General features: G+C 57.1%; 1 protein-coding gene across 2 annotated transcripts in view; it reads right to left on the bottom strand.

Moving 5' to 3' along the window:
• Nucleotides 1-6,257: 6,257 nt before the first annotated feature.
• IFFO2 (intermediate filament family orphan 2) overlaps nt 6,258-27,944 on the bottom strand; it is a 44,344-nt gene continuing 22,657 nt past the window's right edge. The window contains exons 2-9 of one of the 2 annotated variants that reach the window (XM_072828099.1): nt 17,245-17,305; nt 15,909-16,004; nt 14,554-14,694; nt 13,156-13,295; nt 9,117-9,237; nt 8,913-9,005; nt 7,945-8,075; nt 6,258-6,715 (exon numbers count right to left, since the gene is read on the bottom strand). In XM_072828099.1, coding sequence (XP_072684200.1) covers nt 6,610-6,715; nt 7,945-8,075; nt 8,913-9,005; nt 9,117-9,237; nt 13,156-13,295; nt 14,554-14,694; nt 15,909-16,004; nt 17,245-17,305 — 889 coding nt within the window. In that variant the 3' untranslated portion in view covers nt 6,258-6,609. The remainder of the gene's footprint in view (nt 6,716-7,944; nt 8,076-8,912; nt 9,006-9,116; nt 9,238-13,155; nt 13,296-14,553; nt 14,695-15,908; nt 16,005-17,244; nt 17,306-27,944) is intronic. The other variant, XM_072828101.1, reaches the window with a different exon arrangement.

Raw genomic sequence — 27,944 nt, 5'->3', positions numbered from 1 at the left:
ACCCTGGAAGAAGCCTTCCACCCTTTCCCATGTGATGCATCGATGACAAAACACTGATTAGATGACAGGCTCAGCGAGGGTTGATTAGATTAAAACAGCTGGCCAATAAGCCCATAAAACCTCCAGATCTAAATTCCAAATCTGCAACCGTCTCAGGGCCCCTCCCTCTTTGGGAGCTTTGTGCGCCATCATTCAATCAACTTGACTGTTGCTCAGGTTAGCCTTGCTTTGCTGCCCACCACTCTGTCCGGCCTATCTCTTCATTCTTTTTTTTTTTTTTTTTTTTTTTTTTTTTTTTTAATTTTTTTTTTATTTATTTATGATAGTCACACAGAGAGAGAGAGAGAGAGGCAGAGACACAGGCAGAGGGAGAAGCAGGCTCCATGCACCGGGAGCCCCATGTGGGATTCGATCCTGGGTCTCCAGGATCGCGCCCTGGGCCAAAGGCAGGCGCCAAACCGCTGCGCCACCCAGGGATCCCCTATCTCTTCATTCTGACCAAGAACCGGGGAGCACCGGAGGAAAAGAAATCCTGCGACACTGGAACCGGTTGTCCCTGCGCCCCATTCCACCCCCATCCCTCCCCACCCCGGCCAACCCCTCAATGAAAATTTTGGTTTTCTTTTGGAAAAGTTGTTTCCATGAAAGGTTTATTTAAAATTCAGATTCTGGGGGCACCCAGATGGCTCAGTTGGTTAAGCGACCAACTCTTAGTTTCAGCTCACGTCCTGACCTCAGGGTGGTGAGATGGAGCCTCACATCAGGCTCCCCGCTCTGCACAGAGTCTGCTTGAGACTCTGTCCCTCTGGGCCCTTGCCCACCCGTGGTGTTCACTCTCTGTCAAATAAATAAATCTTAAAAAAAAAAAAAAAAAAATCAGGGCAGCCCAGGTGGCTCAGTGGTTTAGCGCCGCCTTCAGCCCAGGGTGTGATCTTGGAGTCCCGGGATCAAGTCCCGTGTCAGGCTTCCTGCATGGAGCCTGTTTCTCCCTCTGCCTGTGTCCCTGCCTCTCTCTCTCTCTCTCTCTCTGTCTCTCATGAATAAATAAAATAAAATAAATAAAATCTTTTTATAAAAAAAAAGATGAAGTTCCTTTTAAAAAAAAAAAATCAGATTCTGAAGTCTTCCTGATGGCAGGCTCCTCTGGATTCATTCCATTTAAATTGCTGCTGAAGAGTTTCAAACACTCTTCCGGAAAAAAAAAATGTTTCTATTTCCTCCAATGCTAAAGGAGAACCTGGTGGGGAGTCAGAGTGCTGATGCTGATTGTGGTTCCTCCCTAGGACATTGGTAAAATAGCTCCCTTCCCTGGGTCTCAGTTTATCCATGTCTACAGAAGAGGGGTAACGCTCCCATTATTTCATGCTACTCCTCTTTCTCCAGGTCACACCCTTTAAAGACACTTCGGGAAATCTAAAGAGTGGGGAGAAAAGGAAGTTCCGTTAACCACAAGTCTTAAAGATGGTGAAGACAGACTAGAATTGGTGCCCGTCTCTCTGAATCCTTCAAAGCAACCCCAGTGGGGAGGGCAGGGCAGCTCACAGGAAGCAGTGTCTCCCCGAGTTTGGCCATTAACAAGAAGAAAACAAGAACAGTGTCAAATCCAGAGTCCCCGAGGCAGCCCCTCCTGGGGCTGAGAAAGGAAGTTAAACAAACCCGGGCAGGGGCGCCTTTATGATCAGCAGACCTCAACTGCAAACCAGGCGATGCCAGTTCCTCGGCCTGGGATCTCCGGCCCACTCTTCCCCTCCTGTAAAGCGTGTACAATAATAAATCCTGCTTTATGGACTTCCAAAGATTTCGTTGTGAGGGGCCAATATAACAGGGGTTGTGAAATGTCCCTATTTTCTTTAAAGAGTTTATTTATGTATTCGATCCCCGGTCTCCAAGATCACACCCTGGGCTGAAGGCGGCGCTAAACCACTGAGCCACCCGGGGCTGCCCTGAAATGTCCCTATTGTATCACAAACTGGCTGATTATTTTGTTTCCGTGTCTATGCCTCAGTCCCCTTGCCCCTCCCCGCCCTTCACAATTTTATCCTCAATTAAAAAGGAAAAAAAAGAAGAAAAGAAGAAAGCAGCACCACCAATTCTAAGACATTTCACTTTATTTAAAAGAAGCCAATATACAGGATATAAAGGGCATGATATTTACAACAGTACAGTAAACAGGTTGGTTTCCGGTAGGATCAGTAGTCTTTCAATGAGTATAAACCCTCCCCCTTTCCCCTTGACACTAGACCCAATGGGCAGACAAACAGCAACAGTGGGGTGGGATGGGACTGCGGGATACAAAGTCTCCCTGGATGGGGCTAAAAATCAGGTAGATGCTAAAATGTCCACGAAGGGGTCTTGCTGGGGGTGGGGATGGTGCCTGGCTTCGTTTCTTTGAGGGCCGGGCAGTGGGAATGGTGGGGGATTCGCCCAAGACTAACACACAGGCCACCCCGAACCTGGAAATCCTCCACCCAAAGGGAAGCTCCCTTTCAGAGAGAATTTGCCTTGACCCATACCCACCCAGCTGCCCCCAGACTCCCCCGTGCCAGGAGGATGCCCTTCTAGAACCAGAGCTCGGTGTGCCGAGATGGTCAACCCGGGTCTGAGGAAGCCCCAGGTGCCCAGTCCCTGCCCCAGGCCCTGGAGGAGCACACCAAGGGCTGCAGCCCGGACCTCGGCCTGGAGCAAGCACAGCTGGGGCTGGGTGATGGGCGTCTCCTGGAGCACTCCCATTCCTGCTCCAGCTGCCTGACAGCCTGGGACCCCGCAGCCTGGGACCCTGTAGGGCCCAGGCCCCAAGGGAGCCGCATACTCCCTGAACCAACAGTCTCATGGCCACCCACAGTCCGCTGCTTCTCAGCCTCCCCCAGACACAGCTAACTCGGAAATGGATCTTGGCAGACCAGAGCCCACCCTCTGAAGCAGAGCTCATCCCCCACCCGGTGCCCCATCTCCCATCCTCCACCCCCCTCCCCGACCTTGATTCTGAATCCCTCACCACCCACCCACTCCCCCGAGTTACCCCCCCCATCAAAGACTTTCAAGGACCAAGGAGCTGGGGGGGGTGGTGGTGGAGGAACAAGAAAGTGGGGTGAGGTGGGACCTAGGCTCTGCCGAAGCCGCTCATGGGTGCAGGTGACCTGGCAGTGAGGCCAGGGGGACGGGAGGGGCACTGGTTATATTCAGTCCAGCAGCAACATGCATCTTGTTCACAGGAGAACGCGGGGCTACCGTAACTGCCTACCCTAGATTTAAAAACCCTTTCCTTTCATAAAAATAGATGAGAATCTCTTGCTTTATAAATAGATTACATTTAGCTTAAGTTACACCATACAGTACCTGCCACCCCACACCCTCTCCCCCATTCCAAGCCAAAGTGGTTTGCTTCTCTGTAGGTCAGAGCTCAGTCCGCAATGGGCTGGCCCTTCGGAGACCTCAAGGTATATTGCTACAAGAAAACAAGAGGTGTTCACTTGCCAATGATTTTTTTTTCCCGTTTGGAGCCTCAGAGGTGCGTGCGCGCGTGCGTGCGTGCGCGTGTGTGTGATCCACAACCAGGGAGGTGAAAGGAAGCTACTTCTCCCTGCCTCTCCCCAATCCTCTCTTTTTATAAAATCCCCCCCAAAATAGGAGAGTGAGAGAGGGCAGCGCAGGAGAGCCCATCTGAGAACGACCTTAAAATACCAATGTCAATATGACACTGGGCTTAGAAATAGAAATTTGAGTATTTACAGCTTTACAAAGGACGGACCAGTTCTTCCCAACTGGACCTGGTGCTGCCCCAGCGAGCGTTGGGGGCTTTCTTGGCAAGCTGTGGGCTCATGGCGAGGGCACAAGCAGGGCCCACTGGCAACAAACTCAAAAAAAAGAACTTGGTGGGGAGAAAGGCAGCCAGGCCCAGACCTGGGCTCCCCGCCTCCCGCCACTAGCCCCTGCCCAGGAGGCAGGTCTGCTGCACGCCCATCCACCTGCCCCAAATCCCTGCTCCCCAGGGGAGCACAGCTATAGGAAAGCAGCAGGAAGGGGCTGCATGGCCAGCGTCCATCTGGCTCCTGCCACTTCCAGACTCCCTGGACAAACTAGAGCACCCTAGTCCCCGAGACAAACATCCTATGTACACGAAGGGGGAAGCATAAATAATACCACCGGACACCGACTGCCACGGTCACCTGGGTTATTACCCCCCCCCCCAATACTTACACTGTCGCCTTATGTCTTAACACTAAAGATAGGTCTGTCACCCTCCCCACCACCTTGAGAACCACCCCGGGGCCGGCCTCTGCTCTGCCTCCCACACCACACCTTCAATCACACCCTCCCCCCCAGCCCTGGACAGAGGAAGCCCGAGGGGTTCCTCCCAGAAACGGAAAATCTTTCCAGCAGCTGAGGTCCAAGCCCGACTGGCTCTGATCACCTTTGGTTAAAATGAAACTAAAACGAAAACAACAATAACGCTAATGACAAGAATAGTCAGCTACGTTTGAACCCTGTAACCTTTAGAAGAAGGGTCAGTGAGGAGGAGGGGAAGGGGCTGGCTCTCCTCTGAAGCCACCGTCCCTCCACGTACCTGCCCAGGGACTGTCTGGCTGCCAGACTGCCACAGGGAACCAGCAGGTTCCCTCAACACCACCACCAGAAATAAAAAGGAAACAAACTCACAATAAAGGCCACCAAGTGCTGATAAATAAAAATCACATACAGTCACTAACACACGCACGCTCTCTCTCCATATATATATATATATGGATACTATATATATATAATATACACATCGTATTATATATATATAATATGAATATTATGTACAATGGTCTTAAGACTGCAAAACAGGTGGGGAAACGGAAGAGAGAGAAGGCCCTTACAGGTCGCTGGTACCCTGAGGAAGAAAGACAGGGGGCTGCAATCTGATGGAAAGCCAGAGCCCCCCATCCTCTGCCTTCCGCAGGAGAGCAGGAGGTGGGAAGTTATGGGAAGTTCTGGTCCTCGGGCACGTGTCCCTTCTTTGACCTCCAGGGGGCGCTCCTGGGCCAGTCAAGAAACAAAAATGGGCAATCCCACCCACAGGAGTGGGTACAGAAAAAAATCATTAAAAAAAAAAAAAAAAAAAAAGCAAAACCCGCTCGGCTAGCTCCAAGCTGAGATTTGGCAGGTGGCCTCAACCCAGTGCCTTGTGACACAGGCCCACCTAAGTCTTGGGGAGATACTGGCTCAGATGAACTCCCCACTGGTCGGTCAATCAAGTGAAGTAATGGAAACAGGCTTGCATGTGTCCATGAGAACAAAGGATGGCTCTCACTCCAGCTCGGCTCCTGCCACACCTCTGATCCGCCGGCCCTCGCTGCCCCCCATGGCTCCCCTTCCCTCTCCAGGGCCTGCCAGTGGCCCAACGGTGGGCGACCCCATGAAGACGGCGGCAGGCAGTGGGAACCCAGCTCTGCTGTGGAGGGGGTGGACGCCAGGCCTAGCCCCCTTCAGACTTTCTCACAGAGAAATTACAGATCTCTAGCCCCTTATCACTGGCTGGGAAGGGAGAGAAAGAAACATCAAGTCATCAGGGCACTAAAAGACCCCTCCCACCGCACAGAGGTCCCCAGAAAGCAAGCAGTCCGGTGAGCCATGGCCTTGCAGGCTTCCCCCACCCCCAGCCTCACCATCGACCTTGACAAACGGCCCCCTTCCAGCGGGTGCTCACCCTCGGGGGGCTGCCTCGGCCTCCCTCCCAGCTCCAGGGCAACACCAGGAGTCTGGGCCGAGGGCCGACCTTACACAATGATATAAGGCAAGCTGCTTTTTTTGTTTGTTTGTTTTGTGGGTTGTTTTTTTTGTTTTTTTGTTTTTTTGTGTTTTTTTTTTTTTGCATAGTAGTTTAAACACAGTGAGATTCCACTTTCCCCCACGGTGCCTTGTCCCTCCGCTTCGCCACTCGATCCAAAAAAGAAAATAAAATTTTGTCTGCCCTCCCTCCTTCCATCTTTTCTCTCAGTCAGTAAGTAAGTAAAAAAACACTTGGGGTGGGGGGTGGGGGTCGGGGTAACCCCACACACACACCGCCCAGGCCTGGAAAGGTTGCACAGGCAAACAGCTCCTTCCTGGGGTGCGGGTGGTGGGGGGTAGTGGACCACCCCAAGGTCAGCACTGGCCAGGCAGAGGCGGGGAGGGCAGAGCTCATGGCCAATCAGAGGAGCAGGTGGGAGGGTAGACATCCACATGATCCCACGCCAGGGGCCCCGCCCTCACCTTAGAGTTTTGTATAAAAACACCTGCTAGGAAGAATTCTTTGGAGCTCAAAGTGGCTCAGCTTAAGGGAAAAGGCACAGTTAACACTGCATCGTCCGGACAGAAGTCTACATTTGTAATGTGGAGAACGATAGAAATTGACAGCACCATTCCTTGGGTGGGTGGTGGGTGGGTGGGTGGATGGAGAAGGGGCACTGGTTGGTGGTGGGGTGGAAGGGAGGAAGCAGCGGTCCCCTGGGGCCTCCAGCCAAGGGAGGGCAGAGGGAGTCTGTGTGGTGAGGACCGGACCCCCACTCCGAGGAGCCTTCCCGGCCCCGCGGGGAGAGGAAGCAGAGGCCCCATCACCGAGACCAGCCCGCACGGGGGCCTCCATCATCAGCTGACCATGGGCTCCACGTCCGCCTCCCGCTCAAACTCATCCTGGATCTCGTCTGTACTTCCTGAGTCACTGCTGGCCACGGAGCTGGGGGACGGTGAGTTCCTGGAAGGCACGGGAAAACGGGGGTCATTGGGAGGGCAGCCCGGGGACTCCTGACGGATCCAAGGGGCAGGAAAGACGGAGCCGCCGCTTGTTTGAAATCTAACCCCAGAGCGGTATCCCGGGCCCGGAGACCCTGTCCTCGCTCTGCTTTCCCTGGAATCGGCTAGGCTCGCGAGCTGAATGCGGCCCTCGAGACCTCTGGGGGATCCCCTGTGCTGCCTCTCATTGCTTCAGGTGCTGAGAGCTCCCTGGGAGCAGGACCCACAGATCCAGCTGGGTTCTTACTCTCTTAGCCACCTAACACAGGTCTGGGCACATAGTAGGTGCTCAGCAAACCCCAATGAACTCAGAGCTCAAAGGGAGGCCACACAGGACAATGGCTAACAGTACTGGGTTGGGATTCTGGCCCCATCACTGAAGAGCCGGGGGTGGCCACGGGCAAGCTGTTTAACCTGCTCCTCCGTCTGAACACAGAGGGGACGACAGTAGGTTCTATGGAAACAGTTGAGTTTAAGGTACGACAGAGCTAAGCCCTCCCCCTCACCCCCACAGCTTCCACTGAGCTGCGTCTCCCTCTTCTATAGCCTGAACCACAGACAGGATAAAAGGAACATATTTGTGCTTTGTGCCCAGCTTCCTACGTGTATCTTCTCATTTTATTGTTGGCATATCTGTCTCTCCCAGAAAGGCTGTGTGTCCCTTGAAGGCAGGGGGGCTCTGTCTCTGTTTTGGCGTTTTCTGGCAAATACGAGGGGCCTGATGCATGTCAGTCTCCGGGAGACAGACCCCCTGGTGGGAAGACGGGAAAGGAAGGAAACTGCTTCCCGTGGACACCTCTGAGCCCCATCAGCAGTGGTGGAGACGAGTGCCCCACGCCCCTCCTCCACCCGGCAATTCGGCAGAACGTGGGGCATGAGCCCGAGAGGGCTGTGGCGGTTCCGTTCATCACTGTCCCCACAGCCTGGCACAAAGCAGGCCTTCGACATGACAAGTAGCTGTTGAATCAGTGGGGGCAGGGCCGCTGGGGGAGTCACGTGAAATCAGACACGTCGGTGATCCAGCACACAGTGGGTGGCTGATACCCACTGGGTGCATGGATGGGTGCATGACGGACGGATGGACGGATGGACGGATGGGCAGGTGAAATGGGCCAGGCTGCAGGTTGCAGCCCCACAAACTCCCCCCAGGGACACAACAACTGAATGCCCCGGGAGGACGGGGGTGGGTACCTGTCTGCAGAGCCTTTGATGAGCCGACGGCAGGTCTCCATCTGCACGTCCAGGCCACGTTTCATGCTGCACATCTCCATGTACTCATGCAAGTGTCGGTTCATGTCGCTCTTGGCTGTGGCCAGCTCCAGCTGAAAGGACCCAATGCAGGATAAAGGTGAGGCCAAGTCACCGTCACGTGGGAACCCTCGGCCACTTCCTCCGCGCATCCTCCGTGGTGGCGGTGCCAAAGCCACCCAGGGACACCACGCCCTCCGCCCTCCTCCACATGCTGACCCCCTGGCCTGCAGAACTGCTTCCAGTGAAAGGGAGACAGTTGCTGAGCCTCCAAAGGGGCAGCTTCCACTCAGCCTGCCAATTCCGCCCCGCCTGGCATTCCCACACCACTGGCTAGGCCTTGCTTAGGAAAGTTGTCAGGTCTCCGTCATCTTTCTGCCTCTTCTCCTCTACCAATGCCACATCCCCCAGGGAAGGAGCTGGCCAGCTTGAAGGCTTGAAGGCTGCTCCCCAACTGGAGGCCCCTGGAAAAGCCACTTGGGTCTCCTTCAATCTCATCTCTTCCTCTGCCTAACGGGGCGCACGGTGTCCACTGTGTGGGCTGGAGGCACCTAGCTACCTTTAGGCATGTACAGCGGGCATGTGGGTACCAGGGAGGCTTGCTCAGTGCCTAGCATCACTCCATGTCACTCACACATCTTCTCTCATTATTTGGGATCACCGTCTCCACTGAATAACTTAGAAGGAAAAAAAAAAAAAACCTCTCTGGGACAGACAGGGATCACTACCCCCATGATATGTATTTTCAACCTGAGAAAATCGAGGCTGTAGGAGGGGTACGACCCACCCAACGCCAGCCAGTGAACCGCAAGCCTCCAACTCATGACCTTGTGGATGCCCCCCTCCCCCACCAGCCCCCGGCCCCCTCAACTGCCATCGAGACCCCACTTCACGGGAGCCTGCGCCCTCACCTCGATCTGGCCAATGGTTTCCTGGTACTCCTTGTCTCTCGTCTTGAAGAAGGATTCTGTTTCATGGATCAAGTTGCCCAAATTTTCCTCTTGCTGGGGACACAGAGCAAAGGGGACGAATGAGCCGGGTGGTGTGGGCTGCCGGGAGTGAGCGGGGACAGGGGAGAGCTGGCTGGCCTCTGGGCAGCCAGGTGGGGAGCTCACCTCGCCCTGCAGGTCGATGGTTGGGTTGCAGTTGGTGAAGTCCTCCCAGAGCAGCAGTGTGTCTTCATTCTCTTCCCACGTCAGGCTGTCACAGTCGTCGTCAAAATCAAAGGTCTCCCGCCTGTGGGATGACAGCAGAGGGCAGGGCTGACCGGGAGCCGGGCTCCAGAGGCCAGGATCAGGGAAAGAAAGGGGCACCGCCCCGACGGGCACGCTCCTGCAAGGCGGCCGGCCCCAACAGTTCTGCTGGCCATAGGGGACACACACCTTCTCCGGGGGCGTTTGACTCTTTTAAAATGCAGAAAGTAGTGACCTATTCCTTGTACCATTTAAAATACATATTTGTAAAGACACCAGGCTTTCATCAGTGGAGACTAACGATATTCTCATGTCCAACCTTTTTCTTTTTCTTTTTTTAAAGATTTTACTTATTTATTCATGAGAGACAGAGAGAGGCAGAGACACAGGCAGAGGGAGAAGCAGGCTCCATGCAGGGAGCCCGACGTGGGACTGGGTCCCAGGACCCCGGGATCACACCCTGGGCTGAGGGCAGATGCTCGTCCACTGAGCCACCCAGGTGTCCCTCAAGTCCAACCTGGTAGCTGTCTGCTTTCACGTGACAGCTCATTTCTGGAGCTCCTACTTTGCAAGAGGCGATTTATATAATCTCCACAAACACGGAAAGGTTGATATCATTCCCATTTTACAGGGGAGGAAGCTGCAGCTCAGAAAGAATGACCCACTTGTCCAAAGTCACACTGCTAGCCAGTAACAGAACCTGGAGCAGAAAACCAGGTGTCTCCTGCAGCACTCTCCTCCCCAGTAAAACACACCAAACACCCATTATGTGCTGGGCATGCGGGACTGGCTGCTAAGCATATACTAAACTGCATTTCATTCCCTCATCCCAACATCCTTATGAGATGAGGTTATTGATTATTCCCATTTTACAGGCAAGGAACTGAAGGTCGAAGGGATTAGGGGGACTTCTAGACCAATACGTGCTGGAAATCGGGCTTGAATTCAAAGCCTGAGTGATGTCAGGGCTTCCCTGGTCTCTGAAACTATATAAACAAAACAGGCCCTATACGGCCTGCCTGGGACTGAGGGGTTTCTGGGGCTGCCCTGGTTCCCCCAGCTGAAGGGGAACTCGAGGAGATGGGAAGGCTGACATCTGAGGGGTTAAATCATTTGATCCATCGAATCAGCCATAGAGGAGAATGTGGGTCCCAGGGCTCTCCATCAACTCCCCCCTGGTCATCCAGGGCAGTGCTCCCGACCTTCCCACGATGGGTCAGGCTGGGGGCCACGGGTCAGGGCCCAAGAATTTCTGGTTAAAAGCTTCCTGGAGCTGACCTGGAGCCAGGTCCCCCACTGAAAGCGGCTTCCTGGCACAGCCTCTGGGCGGCTCCGTGAGCCCCGGGGCCAGCGCGGGACCAGCGCTGCAGAACAAGGCGCTGCTGGCCCAGCCTGGCTCCAGATTAGCCCCTGGGGTCCACCGTCGCCGCAAGACATACCCAACCGCTGACTTCACTTCCTTTCTAGCGTCTGGGATCTGAAGGAAAACCCCAGCTGCGGAACAGGGAGCCAGAAAGGACAGGGAGACGGGCAAGAGGAAGGAGTCGGAAGATCGGGAGGGCGGGCTCAGGAGCTGGCCAGCGCGCAGGCAGAGTAGCAAATTCCTCCCCTTCTCCTTGGTCTGAAGCCCAAGCAACAGATTTTGATCACAACAAAACAGCCCTGACACGGGGCACATGATTCAAAGACTTCAGTGGAACTCGCCGGGGGCAGCCTCTGGCTTGGGTCTCGGCCGGTGCAGAGCCAGCGGAGAAGATGGTGGGAGGGGGCCAGGGCCCTGCCCAGGGGGGTCAGCATGGCCTTGGCTGGAGCTGCAAGGGTGGAGGGGCAATCAGAGGAGATATTTTATATATATATATATATATATATATATATATATATATATATATATATATTTTTTTTTTTTTTTTTTTTTTTTTTAAACCAAGGTAACTTTAAAATCTGATAGATCTGATTGGATACTGAACCTAGTTCAAACCTGTCAACACCAGGCACCCATTTTTGTACTGGGCCCCACAATACAACAGTAGTGCTGCAGGTGGAGTCCCCAGACCTGGCTCTTGGGACTGTTCCTTTCAGCTCGCCCCATTCCCAGGTAGCCTAACTAGCCCTTGGTGACTCTCTAAAAACGGGACAATTTCTTCAGAGAAGCCCTTTAATTCGCCCAAATGAGCCCAGCCTGGGTCTGTGGGGTGGACAACCCCGCCTTGGGCTCAGGCATGCCCGGCACCACGTTCAGAAACTCTGGATCCAGCCAAGGGCTCTCTTCCAAAGCCCCTCTCGTCGCCCAAAGAGGAGAGTACGACTTTTACTAGGGATATCAAAAGATGGAATCAGGAGTCTCTTTGTCACGCTCCAACAGCAAGCCCCCAAAACACAGGGCCACCTCAGTTGTTTCCAGGGAACGACAAGCACAAGGAAGAGTCACACAAACCCATCCCTGCCCGGGTCTGACTCCTGTGGCCCTAAGAGTCACCTGGCTCAGCAGCAAAGGGACCAGGGCAGGGATGGTTTGCAGAGAGAGCAAAGGGGGACTGTCTTCTGAGCAAAAAGACAGCTAGTGGGGGACAAAGCACTCAGCCGCGAGTCAGGGGCTCTGCTCCAACTCCTAGACATCCCTCTTAATCTCAGTTTCCCCATCTGAATGTGAAGGGGCTGGGCCGAGTGGTCTTTGGTCTCTGTAATGCTAAGCCAGCCTCAGAGCTCTGCAGGAAGCATCAGGGGAGACCTGTGTCCTGTACTAAACCCAGTACGATGTCAGAGGCACCTGCTGAAAGGCGAGCCCCCGATCCCCACCCTGGAGGGGTTCTGTGGGGCTTTGTGATGGCTCCTCAGAGCCAACCAAGAGCTCAATCGTAGCCCTGTTGTCAGAAACTCAGAGTCTCGGGGAAAGCTGAGTTCTCAGGGCTCAGGTGCCCCAACTGCAAGGGGCTCCGGCGAGAGAACAGGCAAGAACAAGCCAGAGGGGCAGGAGGAAACAAATATGGGTCCCAGAGACCCTGTCCCAACCCAACTCTTTTGTCTCCAGGCCCTCAGCTCCACCCTCCTGTCCCCTCCCCTACCCACCTTTAGGGCACTAGGTGGATTAGAGTCAAAGATGGATCCACGTTGAGATTATGGCACCAGAGAGGCCAAGGCTACAGGGCCTCCCTGCCCCGGGCAACTACCTCCAGTGAGGTTGTAATAAACCGGCTCTTGGCAAGGGAAGGGCAGGGAGGGGAGCCCTAGGGGCACGTACTTGCCCACTTCCCACTATGGCAAATTTTAAGCTACTTCTGTGCCATCACTGAACCTGGAGTGGGCGGACATGCATGAGCTGGTACGGGGCGGCTCCAGCCCCCCACTGACCACAAACAGCCCCCTCTCTGCCACTAGCCCACAGCATCTCAGTGACAGGACACAGGCGACACATAGGCCTGGCTCTGAACCTCAGTTCTGCTTGTATCAGGGGAGCCGTCCTGGCCAAGCGGCTTCCCTTCCGGGAGTCTCAGCATCCTCACGTACAAAAGAGGTGTGAAATGAATAAATAAATAAAATCTTAAAAAAAAAAAAAAGGGGGGTGTAAGGCTCCAACGTCCTCAGTTGACCATCACATCTGTAAAGCACCCTGCAGACGGAGGATGCTCAGTGGATGTCGGGGGCCCTCCCCCGGCCAGCTTGGTGGGCCCTGGTGTGTGGACCAGCTCAGCGATCCCACCCCAAGGACAACTGGGGGGAGTGTAAGGCTAGATCCGACAGGACCACCACTACCCTTTAGCCTCTTCTGAAAATGTAAAACTCCCCAAATTATAAACATTGAGAATAAACGCACATTCTTTCAGAACACCACGCTGGCCAGAGAAAGCACATGTGCAGGCGACTTTCAGCTCAGGCCACCGGTTTGCCACCCAAGCCCCAGCAATCTGGGGAAAAGGAGTGGAGCCCCAGGAAGCGGGGGGTCCGGGACAGCAGAGATACTCACAGCTGGTTAAACATGCGCTTCATCTCGTCTGTGATGTTCATGGAGCCGACCTCGTCGTCCGAGAACCGGTTCACTTCCCCGTCCTGCTCGGAGATGTCATCGTCCGAAGCCACCTTACGCTCTTTCTTTTTGGGGACCACCTGACCCGGAAAGGAAGAGATGGAGGTGAGTGAGTGGGAGGCCCTGCTGGGAGGGAGGGTGGGCTGGGAAGGGAGACGGCATCCCACGGGATGGATGGAGCGTGGCTGGGGCAGCCACTGCCGGGAAAGATGCAGAGCTCCTCTAAGAAGCAGGCGGCGTTAGCAGGAAGCGTGAGGCGGGACACATGCAGGACAGAGGATAGACAGCCTGGACCCTTCCCTCCCCCGGTGGTTGGGCCGGCTCAGCTCTGCCCTTCACCAGAGCAGCAGCCCCATGATCTGGGGAGAGGAGTGGGCCAAACCGGGGCACAGAGTCGCCTGGGATGTCTTAGAGCCAGCCAGAGAGATGGAGAAGCCCTCACCGAGGCCCAGAGGGCTCCATGCTTCAGAGCCCTCTCGCTCACATGCAAAGGCGATGGGCAGGCAGCCCGAGGTTCACCAAGCTTCCTCCACTCCAAGCAGACAAAACGCGAGCAAACCAAACAAGGCCTGGAATGGTCGACCCTGCTTCTCAGCAGAGGGGCAGCAAGACCACACAGAGGTGGAGAGCCCGTGATCTCTCCCGCCACGCCCAAGGTCACACAAAGCGACAACACACTAGACTGCCCTGGGCTCAAGCAAAAGCCAAACCACGACCCGATATTCCAGAAGCAGCCTTTAGAGAATGACACGGGCCCTTCGGGCCGCTGGACTAGCCCCCAGCCCTCCCTGGAGGACAACCCACCGGTGCCAACTGCCCCATGGCCTTCTCCCGGGACACACACTTGCTCACTGAGAGCCGGGGGTGGGTACTGGGACACTCTTCAGTGGGACGGAAAAACAGAGGCCAACAGCTCCTCTGAAGAATTCTGGGGCTCCCACCGCCGGGCCACGACTCCCAACCTTGGCGATGGCACCCGGCGGGGCCTGTGGATCGGCCCCTGAGGGTCAGGACACCTGAGTTCCAGTCCCAGCTCTGTCTTCCCCCCCACCCCCAGCCCATCATGTTACCCCCCACCCCCAGGCGGGTGTCCTCCTCGGCCACAGGATGAAGCACTCAGCCTGGAAGACGCAGCCTGACGAGCCTAGAGTCGGCGAGTCCCTGATTCTAGGTTGTCCTGGGGAAGCCGGAGTTGGGGCAAAGGCTAGCTCTGGGGGAAGGGGAGTGGGCGGGACGTGAGGGGAGGAGCGCCTGGCCATGCAGGGGGAGGCCGGGCACTCTGGGAGGGGGCGGTGGCAGCGGGGAGTGGCGGCTGGTGAGCAGGGTGACCCTATTCACCTGGAAGATCTTGGACACGTCTTCCGAGTTCCGTTGCTGTGCGACATCGCACAGCTTGGCCGTGATATCGATCCGGCGACAGATGTCCATGTCCACCTTCATGGCCTTTTCTTGGATCTTTGTGTCCAGGTCTGTCATGGGCTGCAGGGAGGACAGCAGGGGGGTTACGTGAGCGAGGGCGGGAGCCAGCCTGGGGGGCGGGGCGGGGAGTCGCTCCGAGGCTCCTGCTGGGCAGCGGGGTGCACAGCCCGGAGTCCGAGGGGGGCCTGGAGCTTCTGGGGGGCGGGGCGGGCGGGGCCAGCGCTGCTCAGGTTGGGGGGCTGGAGAGGTGGCGGGAGCTACAGGCCTTGGCGCTGAGTGGACCATGTGAGACCCTGTTTGCCAGCCTCCCTAAGGGCTGGAAGGCAACCTCACGACAGACACAGTGCGGTGTTCATCTTGTCAGAGCAAAGGAAAAAGAAAGAACTCCCACTGTTGAAAGACTTCCTTCCCTTCTCTCCCACCCCGCGTGCCCCACGTGTCCCCCACACAGAGGGCCTGCCACGGGGTGCCCTCACCCCAGGATTCCACCCGTGGCGGACAGCAGGGGCATCACCGAAGACGAGGGGGGTCCCCGAGGACCCCAATGAGGGCAAGTCAGGTGGAACTCCACCTGGGGCCCCCGGAGGCTTCCAGCCACACCCGGCTCCACGGCCCTCAGGACCAGAAGCCACACCAGGCCGAGTCACCCGCCAGTGGGCTCCTTCTCCTTTCTGGCGGCCCCCCTGCATGCTGCCCGCTGCCCGAAGGTGGCAGGAAACGCGGGTCCCCAGCAGGAAGGAGGCTCCGGTGGCCGACAGCTCCCTGTACCCACAGTCACTCAGAAAGAGGGGTTCCAGTCTTCGAAAGGAGGCATACGCGGGCCGTCCCCAACTTTACAAAGCAACCCTGCTGCAGGCCGCTGGCCTGGGGAGCCTCTCGGGCGGACACAGCCCAGACCTAGGGGCCTCCTTCCAGCTGCCACCGGGCCCTCCAGCGCCCCCAGACAGCGAGCCCCACGGCCAGCACCCGCCCTCGAGAGTGGCGAGCTGGGACGAGTCGGTGCGAACACAAACAGACCGTGGGGAGCCCCGGGGAGGGCGGGATGGGTTAAGCAGCAGATTAATGCAGCTCTACTCAGACCAAGGGAAGCGGAAGGGGGTGGGGGGTGGGGGTGGGGGCTGGTCTCCGATGCATCCGTCATCCTTACGGGCAAACGCAGCCAGCCAGGACTCTAACTAGAAGCCGAGCTCTGGAGCCTCGGAGTGAAAGAAGCATTTTGCATGATGGGTGTGAAGGGTGTCATGACGCCTGGGGCGGCGGCCGGTGGCACTTACGTCACTCATGAGCCCCTTAAACACCACCAGCTCGGCCTTGAGCCGCTCGATCTTCTCGTTCATCTCCTCCTGGATGGCTTCAGCCTCCTGCGCCGCCTAGGGAGGACAGAGATGGGGGAGGGCTTAGGGGACCAGGCACCCTGAGGGGGAGGAGGGGCTGGACACCTGATGTCCAACCAGGCCAGACCCCTGCGTGCTGAGGAAAGGGTGCCGAGGACCTCACCCCGGCCCGGCTTCCCGTTGAGCCCAGTACGAAGCAGGGCACCACTCAACTTAAAACATGACTCAAAGGAATATTTATTCTATGGAAAAATGCCCAAAAGATGTGAAGAAACAAAAAGCAGGTTAATACAACAAGTGATTCCAGCAGGTTAAAATATGAGGTTGGTCCATGTGAAAAAAATCGCCAATAGATGACCATCTCCCATCTCAAAAATGGCAACGCTACGTGTGTCAACCCAACCAGACACACTCATGTACAGTAGGTGTGTCTTTGCACAGAAAAGACCAATAGGTCACCCGGCAATTTGTGGACTATGCAGGGGTAGATGGAAGTGAGAGTTTTAGTTTCTTCTCTGTACTTTTCTGAATTTTCCAAGTATTTGACCATGAATGTGTCATGTTTGTAAATAAAAAAAAAAAAATTTCTGTTATAAAACAAAGGGGGGGGACAGACATTCATCCTTTTCCTTCTACATATTGACATTATTTTATTCTATCTCTTAGAAGATCAGTGTCTTAAATATTGGAAGGCAATTTTTTTAAATGTTTGGAAGAACTTTCCCTTGCCTTCTCGTGGGGTCGCTATTCAGAGGCCGAGAAGGTAAAGCTTGCTGCCCAGGGTACCCGGTGCATGGGAAGCGGAGCCCAGACACAGAGCTCCTGAGCCAGGACCCCAAGAGGATATTCTCACCCACCCAGGTGAGAGGCCCCCCACCCTCTCCAAGGTGTTCCACCCCAAGTTGGGTCCCGCAAGCTGGGGGTAGGGCAGCTCAAGACCATCCAGTCCTGAACTTGGTGGGGAATAATAGCGGGTGGGAAAGAGTCAGGGGACCATCACCCAGCACGCAGGGGTCAGCACTGGAACTTGGACCCAGGCTTCCCAACTTCCGTCCCTGAGCATTTTTGCAACATTGTGCCAGCCCCTTCCTAGGTCCGAAGCAGGGGGCAAGGAAGAGGCCTCGTGGCTCCATGGAGGAGGGACTGAAGCAGCAGGAGGCTGCACAGTGCAGGGGCTGACCTGGGAGTGGCCTCTGACTTTGCCCTGTGGAGACTGTGCCCCTTACCCATGTGGTTCCCACAAGCCCCTCTTGGTCGGGACCTCTGAGGTGCTCACCTCCTGCAGCGTGTCCACCATGGTCTGCAGGTTCATGCGCTTGGCAAGCTCCTCCTCCCACCTGCAAGAACCAAGAAGGACAGGTGGTGAGAGGGTGGCCTCCCCGTACCCCTCAGACACAATGCCAGCGCCCACCCTGGGCCTGTCCCCAGGCTAGGCAAGCCAGGTGCAGCAGTGAATCGATCCCTGCCTGCCCTCCAGGAGCTCCCGGTCTAGGGGAGGGGGACAGCCAGGCTGACACATAACCATATAATCAGGTGGTAGAGCCAAGTGCCGGGTTCCAGGCATGAGCACTGACCACGGGGAGATGAAGGCAGCAGGGTGGACCACCACCGCCCCTTCACACCAACTGTAAAGTGCCGTGCAAATGCGGCTCTTGCAGCATCCCACGGTAGGGAGCCTGGCACTCAGAGGCCAGGCCATAGCTGGCACCGCGCTCGGACTCTTTGCACCACACGGAAGAAACTTCTATTGTGCTGATCATTGTGATCGCTGGAGTCTTTTTGTCCTACAGCAACCCTCATCAGCGAAGAAATCTCCCACACAGCTATTATCCCTGTCTCACAGATAAGCAAACTGAGGCTGAGAGAGGTTAAATGTCTTACCCAGAGTCACACAGCTAGCTTAGTGGGTGGGGCTGGAATCCAAACCCCGGTCTGTTTTATTACATTAAAACAAAAACAATAAATATAGCTCTCACTTAGTCAGCGCTTATTATGTGCCAGGCCCTGTTCCAGGGCCTTCTGTGTATTGTCTTCATTGGAGCACACATTGGTTAAAGCTGGACAGGAAAGGATGAAGGGCAGGAGGCACACAGCAGCTCACGGTGCACCCCCAGTGTTAACTGGAGGTAGAATGGGATGTTAATCATAATCACCAGGGCTGTCTGGGTGGCTCAGTCAGTGAAGCGTCCGACTCTTGATTTTGGCTCAGGTCATAATCTCGGGGTCGTGAGATCGAGCCGCACGTAGAGCTCCGCACTCAGCAGGGAGCTTGCTTGAGATTCTCTCTCTCCCTCTGCCGCTTCCCTCCATCCCCACCTCCCTCTCTCTCTCTTTCATTTTTTTTTTTTTAAGATTTTATTTATTTATTTGAGAGAGAGAGTGTGTGTGCCCAAGCAGGGGCGGAGTGGAGAGAGAAGCAGGCTCCCAGCTGAGTAGACAGCCTGATGCAGAGCTTGATCCCAGGACCCCGGGAGATGACCTGAGCTGAAGGCAGACACTTAAGGCTTAACTCACTGAACCACCTGGGCGCCCTTCTCTCTCACTCTCTCTTTCAAATAAATGTCTTTAAAAAAAAATCATCATCATCACCGTAACAACACCAGGCACCGTTCTGCATGACATAATTCAATCCTCCTAACAACCCTCCAGCACAGCTATGCTGTTAGCCCATGTCACAGATGCAGAAAGCAAGGCATGAAGTCAGGGGCCCAAGGTCAGGGTGGGGACAGGTGGAGCCAGGACTCAAACCCAGGCTGGAGGCTCCAGACTGAGCACTTGCAACCCTGCCAGGCTCCCCACAGACCCAGGATCCATCAGAGCCCTCCCCGGACTCCCCACCCAGCTCCCCTCCCTCCCCAGAGGAAGCCTGGGGCAGGTTCGTTCCCTCCCCGCATCCTGAGACAGAGAGATGAGCTTCTCTCTCTCTCCTCACCCTAGGGCCGCCTCCCTACATGGCCTCAGAGCAGGCAAGTCTGGAAGCCTTTTAGGATGCTGTCGGGGCCAGCTAAAAATAGGCCAGAAGGGAGGAATGGATGAAGGGTGCGTTACGTCACTGGCTTTTGGAAACAAGAGAAAACGGATACTGTTTGCACACACAGAGGAAAAATCCTCCTCTGCCCCACACACCCCCCTACTCCCTCGTTTCCTCTGGTCTATACCAGCTCCCCTGGCTTTGGCAGCCAGGCCTAGATCTGCCGTGGGCTCCAGGGTCTGGTAGTGGGCAGGCAGGGGGTTGGGGCTCCTGCCAGGAACGAAGGACACAAAGGAAGCTAAGGACGGTCCAGTCAGTGAGAGGACCCAAGGGTCGAACCCCGACCCGACCATCTCACTGAGCACCCCCACTCTACAGATAAGGAAACTGAGATCCAGAGCATACAGGGAATTTACCTGAGGTCACCTGGGATGTCAGGGGCAAGGCCAGGAGTCCAGCCCCAGGCCCGCCGTGGGAAGTAGGACTCCAGGTAGGGAGAAGCTCCCAGGCTGCCCGAAAGCTGCCCAGCAGCATGGGGCTTGGAGGGGGGGGTTCCAGGGCCCAGAACCCAGGTCTGCCCTGAATCGTCTCTCCTGGCCCTGCTGCTCTGAGCAGGGCAGGGGACTCCGTTCCAAGCCGCCGAGCAGAGCAGGTACAGGAAAGGGCTGTAGGATGCCTCTGCAGCAGCAGCAGCAGCAGCAGGAGCACCAGAGAAGGGAGCGGTGAGGGGCGAAGGTGTGTGCACCCAGGGGCCCCGCACCACATGCACCCACTTCCCAGATGGGCTCCTGGAGATGAGCCCTGGCCCCTCTCACTTTCCTTGCGAGCAACCTTTTGATGTGGGGTCAGCAGACCCGTTGTACAGAAGGGGAAACCGAGGCCCAGAGAAGGAAAGAGACATGCCCCGAGTGAACCCCGAGCATGAACACGAGCCATGCCTTTGGGTCTCCAGACCACAGCAGGAGCCACAACCACTGACGGGCCAGCACGGTCTGCGTCCCACACCCCGAGCTCAGCGCCTCGCACACAGCTCACGGGCTTTCATGTGAATTATCCTTAACCTGCTTGGGGAGAGGATTTTTCCCTAAATCCATCCTGCGGATGCAGGAGCTGGAATTCAGAGAGGTGAGGTAATGTGTCTAAGGCCACACAGCTAGTGGGCAGGGACAGGACTCAAGTGCCACCCCTGCTCTAAAGCAGCAAGTCTCCAGCTGTGATGTTGCAAGGCAATGCCTTGGGGGTCTTGCCTGGATTCAGGCAGGTCTGGGTGGGGCGGACAGCTGCATTCCTAATGAGCTTCACACACACACACACACACACACACACACACACACACCCTGGACAGCACTTTGAGCTGCCCCGAGTCTCACTGGTGTTTCTAAGCTGTGTCCCGACAGATGAGCATTGCAGCAATGATTTCACGGGCCTTTTCATTTCCAAAGCCGGGCTGGGTAGGCAGGCGGCAGGCCTGCTCCCAGAAGACCTAGGACAGACCCCCGCGTGTCCACGGCAGCTGGCCTGCCAGACCAAATCCGCTGCCCACACCGCCGCACCTCCCAGCCGCGGTGGGAAAAGCTGGCTCTGCCGGTGCCAGCGTTGACGGTGCAAAAAAGCTTTGCCCTTCAGCTGCTCTGCTGCCTGGGGTTTCAGAAGGACACCGGCGATGTGCTGCTTAAGGGGCCCCGGACGTCCCGCATTCGCTGCAGCGCTGCCCAGGAGGAAGCTTGCAGCCAACCCGAGATGTGGTCGCTTACATTTCCACACCCGTGTCCTGGGCACAGTCCCCTCCCCTGCCCTAGATCTGCTCACAGGAATAAGGTTTCAGTAAGGATGGGTGTTTGGAGCAGAGGCACCTGCATAAGCAAAGGCAGGCAGCCGGGAGGCCACTGGCCCTGAGAAGGGAACAGGCCTCCTCGGGGCTCCTAGGGGCCAAGGACTGGTCCCCACTGTGTCCTGTGAGCCTTTACCGGCTCTCACACCAGGCCCCGCCACTGAGCAGAGGCGCTCACGCTGCAGCCTGTGATGCAAACTCACGCCCCGTTTTACAGGCGAGGAAATGAAGGCCCAGAGCACAGAGAGAACTGCAGCCAGGGCGAAGGCGGCCTGAGTCACCCCGGCCACCTCTGCCCACCTTGATGTGAAACTTCCAGCTTTTCATCCTTAAGATGCTGGAGAAGAGAAGGGAGAGGAGGCATGATTATTGGTCACTTTCTAGGTGCTGCTCACCGTGTTAGGCCTTCACATACACGTAAGAGAGAAAGTACCACTTAGCCTTACCCTGAAGATTGTCCCCACTGTGCAGATGAGGACACAGAGGCTCAGATGTCACCCAATCCCCCTCCCCCGCTCCTCCTAAAACCCTAGTCATTCTCTCCACTGTCTCCAAGGCCATCTCTTCCCCAGGCCTCATGGCCACTTCAGTTCTATTCCCTCCTTGAGCTCTGGTTCCAGGGAGCCGGGCCTCGGGGTCCCCGCCTCCCAGGCTGCTTGCTCTCACGCATGGCTCTCACCCAAGGAGCCAGCCGCCACGTGGAGGATACGGATAGACTGCTCCATCTTCTCCACCTCCAGAAAGAGCTTGGGGCCCAGCCCAAGCGCCAGCTGTATCCCAACCACACGGGGGAACCTGCTCTCGCCCCCTGCAGCCTCTCCCTCCCCACCCTGCAGACACCCTTGGGACAGCAGTCTCCAAGAGCCAGCTCCTCTGAGGGCTGTCCACAGCGGCCTCTGCAGCAGGCCCCGCAGACAATGACAGAGGAGGAGGGTAGTAACCCCACGGAGCAGCTAGCATGGACCGAGCACGCACACGTGCCAGGCACCCTTTCTAGGAGCTTCCCGTGCACAACCTCAAACAACCTCACGGTCCCCTCTAGGTACATGATTATCTGAAGGCCAGGACCATTACCCAAGATCCCACAACTAGGAAGGTGGGGTGGTGTCTATTTCACACCTTTACTCGGAGAATCTCGCCGGAGTGAAGGCTGAAAGGGGCCAGAGTTCACCCAGTCCCCACCGCTGAGGGCGCAGATAGGGAAACTGAGGCCCGAGGTCACACAGGGAATGGACTCCCCAAGCACCTGCCTCCTCTCAGAGCCTGGGTCTCCCCGCCTACACAGGAGACAGAGTGTGGCCCCAACACCCTCCAGGGACACTCAAGAACACATCCTGCTTCCATACTCTCTGAAAGTCATGTGAGCAGCCCTCAGCTCTGATGGGGCTGGACCTCAGACTGCATTATCCTTAGCCCCAGCCCAGCCTCCTGCGCCTGCAACTCATCACCCCAATTCCTCCAGTGGCCTGTGCTCAAACCCTCCCACTGCCTAGAGCCTGGAACTGAACAGGAAATCAAGATCCCGATGAGGAAGGGACTGACACAGGGCAGCCCGGAGGCCCCCGGGGTGCAGCCCAGCATGACCCACAGCACGGCAGCTGGATGGCGTAGCGGGCAAGGGCAAGGGCAAGGGCAGTCCTGGAGGGCCTCCGCGCCAACGCAAGGGACGGGCCGGGACTCAGACTTGGGAGTCCACAAATCAGGAACTTGGATGTGTGTGCGGGCAGCGTGGAAAGCCCTCCAGCACCCATCTCAGAGGTCTCAGGCACCCCGTGCCCTGGCCTGACGGGGCATGAAGGAAACATGGGTGACGTGCCTGTTCTCGGTGGGACAAGAGGCTCAGAGGAGGGGCACCATCATACAAGTCAGCAGAGAGAACGGGTTACAATTACCCTTACTACGCTCACTGCCCTACTCCTGCACCTAGAACCCACCCACACTTGGCAAGGAGCTGAAGAGCCACATGGATTTGTTGAATGAGTGAGTGAGTGAGTGAGTGAATCCGAGCTGCAAGCACTCCTCAGCCCTCCTGCTCACCCCTTCTGCCTGGAACATTCTCCGCCTACACCACCCCGGTCCAGGGGCTCCCAGGAGCGGAGTTCCCAGCACGGGCCTTCCGCTCAGCTCCCCCACTCCAAGGAGAGGAAGGCCAGGGGGAGGGACCACCGGGGCAGGAAGGGGGGGCAGGGAGAAGGAGAAAGCTTCCCCCTCCCACTTGCCACTGCCCTCGGGCTGGTGAGGGGAGGCAGGGATGCGAGGACAAAGAGGGCAAGGAGAGGAAATGACCCTACCTAATGACTCTGCAGCGGAGCCTCAGCCGCCACCTTAGCAGAAGGAGAACACGTGTGAGGCCAGGGGCCAGGAAGGGGGGTGACGGCACCCGCCCCAGCCAGATGTGGCCTCCCCGCATTCCAGAGGAGCCACAACCACAGGATGGACCGAGGAGAAGTCTGGCAGGCCCCTGGGGGAGGGGGTGGGCAGCTTCCCGGCCAGCCTCCCCCACCCCCACCCCCCAGCCCCCAGCCAGTGTCTCTCCGCCCCCATCAGCTCCAGATGACACACAGAGCCTCAGGAAAGGGGCCCACAAAGCCGGCCTGCTGGGGGGCGGAAAGCCAGGCTGAAGTCACTAGCAGAGGGACTGACTCACAGATTTTTCACTTCCTGTGTCGTCAGAGAAAGAGGTCTGGGGCTCCAGCTCCAGAGGAAAGTGGGTACAGCCCCAGAAAAACAATTAAGGCTTCAGGGATGGCCCATGGGGCTGCTGGGGAGAAAGTCCTGGGGGCGCCTAGGCGGCAAAAGACTAGGTTTGCATCCTGCCTCGGCCACTTTCCAGCTGTGTGACCTTGGGCAACACAATCACCCTCTCCGGCCTCAGTTTCCTTATCTCTGGGATGGGAAGCTCTCCACCCCTTTGGAGGGTGGCTGTGAGCACTACATAAGGTGGGTGGAATGTATGGGTGAAAACATCCCATCCCATCCCGCCCTCCCCACGGAGCAGACCATAAATGTGAGGCAGGTCAACGTGAGCGGTGGAATGCCTCGGCTGGCCCTGGCGCCCAGACCTCTGAGCTGGGAGGATGCCACAGGAATGGTCCACACCTTTCCAGGGAAGGTAGGCAGCTGACACACCCTGGCTGACTCACTCAGGTGATGGGAAGCAGGCTCAGGTGAGGCTAGGCTGGAGCTGGCAGTGCAATACTGCATTCTGGGCCAAGCCTGGGCCTGGCCTCCGGTGGAGGGCAGGTGACAGAGAACAGTTCCCACCCGAAAGGACAGGGAGCTCACCCCATTGCAGCGCAGCTGGGTGCAGGCTGCCGAGAAGGCCAGCGGCATGCAGGGCCACCCTGCCCACCTGTCTCCCCCAGTTCCTCCAGCTCCTGTGTAAGCCCCACTCGCAGATGCACAAGGCACTGCTCACCCTCCCACACGGACGGGGGGTGGGGAACAGTGTCCTGCCCTGGCCACACTGCAGAGCAGGGGGTCCAGACTAATATCCGAGCTGGGGAACGAGGTGGCCCGGCCCATGCACAGACCCAGGGAGACCTTTGGGCCAAAGCCAGTCTCCCCAGAGCCCACGGGCAGATCAGAGTGGCCTCTTCGAGGGAGCCCACCTTACAGATGGAGACCCAGAGCCCATCACCCTCTTAGCTTCCGCGGAGCCCCCTCGAGAGCTCCAATGTCACAACAGGTCAACGTCCCAGGCCCCAGCACCCCCTTGTCCCCTATCACAAGCAATTACCACTTGCGGCAGAAAAGAACCACCGATGAGCGGGAAAGGCAGTGGGAGCCGGCGGGGCCGGGGAGACAGAACCTGGACCCAGCCCTCTGAGGGGGGCCCTCCTCCATCCTGCCTTGCTCCTCTCCCGTGGTTTACCGTGAGCACCTCCTCCCTCCAGCAGAAGGAAGGCTGGTGCCCGCACTTGCCAGCTGAGAGGCCCCCCGCGCTCCCGAGCCCCGAGTCCCCGCTGTCGCAGGTGCCTCCTGGCACTGCCGCCGGGCCGCTCACCGTGCTCCTCCCCGGGGCACTCGGTGCTCCCGCCTGCACCCAGCCCCTGACCCCAGGGAAGGGACCCCGTGCAGCCGTGCCCATCAGCTGCCCGGCTGCCCAGCTGCACTCCACTCTCCGAAGGAAACACAAATTAAATGCCAACTGATTGTTTCCATGGAGGAGGTATTAATTTAATGTGTACACTTAACCAGGGCAGCCGATCCCATTAGGGGCGGGCAGTAATGGCCCGGGAAGGCGCAGCACAGGCCCGCAGCTGGGGTGGGCCGCGGTCGGGCAGCCCCATACCAGGTGCATACCCCTCCCCCGCATGCCGCACCCCCACGCACGCACACATGCACGCACCCACGGGCCTGCTTGCACCCTGAAAGGGCGGCCCCGTCCAGGCAGCCCAGCGGGCAGGGCTTGCCACGAGCGGCCCGGGCCTCACAGCATCAGAGATGCAGGGAGTCTCGACCAACCCTGCCAAGAAGGGCAGGCAACTGCCTGAGCCACCTGCTACTCTGGGATTCCTGGGAGCCCGCTCCCCGCTACCTAGGCGTCTCAGTGTCCCCCGCCGTGACGTGGGAGTGGCAGTCCCACTTTGTGGGTACACGGTTGGGGTCGGACGGACACAGTGAGCTCAAGTGAAGGGACACAGGCAGCCCTGTAACTGGTGTCGCCCTGCCTGCGCTCGCCCGGCGGGAAAGGGGAGGGAGACACAGGGCGGTAGGGCCCCAGCCACCGACCCCGGGGATCTGGAAGCAACTGCGAGAGCTACGACTGCCATTCAGCTGCCCGTGGCTTTCCCAGTGCGGAGGTGATTCTCCCTCCTTGTTCCTCGGTGGCCACGGGCAGCTGGCTGGCCTCTGGGGCTCTCCATGGGAGCCACCAGGTCTTGAGAGAGGTGGCAGGGACAGGCTGGCGAGCCCTCAGCTGCATCCCCTTCCCCAGGCCCACACTTCCTCAGGCAACATAGCAGCAGCCTTGCGGCGGGTCTTGTCTCTGTCCTTAACTTGCTGTGTGACCTTGGGCAAGTCCCTTCCCTCCTCCAGCATCACTGTCCCATTCTTGGTGCAATGGTATCCCCCTAGATAAATTTTAAGAGCCCAAACAGCCAGGACAGAAAAGAATTTCTATGGTCCCGGGGCAAAAGCCTCAAAAGCCTGACACTGACCACAAAGCAATCTGATAAACCACGAGGTCTCAAGGCAGCTTGGATGTCAGTCTTGGAGCTCAAACCAGTGTGTGCAGCAGGGAGAAGGGCAGGGGCTCTGGAGGGTCTTAGGATCAAACCCCGGCTATCCATCCTGGAGCAAGCTACCGACCTTCTCTGAGCCTCGGTAAAACCACCCACCTCATAGGGTTTTGTGCAACCATTCAACGGACTCATGTATGACAGGTGCCTAGAAAAGGGCCACCACTCAAGTGTCACCATCCTCATCCTTATCACCTCCCAATGACAGATGATCAGAGAGGTCCAGAGACTGAGAGAGTGGTCCTGGACCACACTGCAGGTGCCAGACTTGAACCCAGGACTACCTGACTCCAGAACCACTATGCTGCCACAATAATCACGTTGATGATGATGATGATGATGATGATGATGATGAGCTCAATGCCACCATCACCTGGCTGGGTGACCGGGACACACGGGGGTGGGTGTAGCAGAGGGAAAGAAGCTGGATGCTGGCACTGCCAATTCCGCTGCCCACAAGACCCAGCCGATTCCCTGCTTCTGCCCTCCATGCCCCCAGATATGGAGGAATGGGCATGGGCTCAGCCCTTTGTCTGACCTGACAACGGCCCCCTGACAGCAGAAGAAACCGAGGCAGGAGAGGTCCTGGCAGCCAGAGCCCAACTAGTCTCAAGACACCACCCAGCAGGCACAAGGCATTCTCATGGCTCAGAGAAGCCCCTGGTCACCTGCCCCCGTGCCGATCTGAGGTTTCGACTGTTTCTATGAGTCACCTGCTCCGGTTACCCAGTGTCCACATTCACCCGGATTCCAGCGCCACTCCCGCTTTGGCGCCACATATTGAAACACCTACAGAGAGAGACCTGGCGGCTCTGCATGCCTGTAATCCAGAGCTGCATGCTGGGCAGCAGCCTGTGCGCTGCTGGAAGCCACACCTGAGTGGGCCCTACCCCCCAACAAACCAGACCACTTGAGTGACGGAAAGTCACTCAAAGGGCATCTCATGGCAAGGAGGAACCTGCATCCCAAATCATAGGCCACAATGAGGCTTCAGGGGCACCATCTCCAACCTCTTCCAGGCTTCCTGCACCTTCATCCTCTCCTCCAGGGAGCCCTTCCTGACATCCCCAGGGTGAGTCACTACTCACCCATCAGGGGTTTCCCGTCCTGGCACACGCCTTCCTCATGGCATCCAGGGAGCTGTAAACTGTCACTTCTCTGCCTCTCCCATCACACCTGCTCTCTTAGGAGAAGGGAATGTTAAGTGCATTGACTGGAAAATGCATAATATGTGCTGGTTTAGTCACTGTTCTCCCACCTTAGCTCTGTGAGCCAGGGGTTCTCATGCCCACTTCACCGAGGAGCAAAGAGAGGTCCAGGTGCAATGCCTGGCTCCAGGTCCAGCCCAGTCCATGTGACCTTCCCGGCTGAGCAGTCTCTCAGGGGCAAATGTGTCTTACCAGCTCCATAAATCCCACTCTCCACCATGCCCTCCAACACGCCCGGATTCCCATCCCGGAGTCAGATGCACAGATGTGGACTCGCGGGGGTCTCGGTCATTGATTTGGAAAAGAGCTGCTCAGCCAGGGTATTTATTTTGCCCGCTTTACTCACTTCTGAGACCCTGGAACCCAGGTGGAGAAAGGCCTTAGCATTCCACCTCCAGCAGCCGCGTCCAATCCGCGGGCGGCCCCACCACCCACCCACCCCGACGACTAGCGCACGACCAGCAAAAGAGGCACTGGCTTTGGAGTCAGACGGATAATGGGTTCAAATCCCAACATGACCGGCCACAGGCTTCTGGGCAAATGATTTCCTGCCTCTGAGCCTCCCTCTTTGGACAGTGTGACACGGGGATCATGAAGGACCCACTTCGGGGCTCTCTAGTCCGTGAAGGAGAGGATATATGCAAGCTCTGGATAAATGGAGGCTCTGCTTCCCTGCCCTGTCCTGCTGCTATGAACTAGCCCTGAGCATTCCCTGGGTCTCAG

Source organism: Canis lupus, chromosome 5, assembly GCF_048164855.1.
Source record: "Canis lupus baileyi chromosome 5, mCanLup2.hap1, whole genome shotgun sequence".
Taxonomy (NCBI): Eukaryota; Metazoa; Chordata; class Mammalia; order Carnivora; family Canidae; genus Canis; species Canis lupus.
This window is presented reverse-complemented; position numbering and strand designations above follow the sequence as displayed.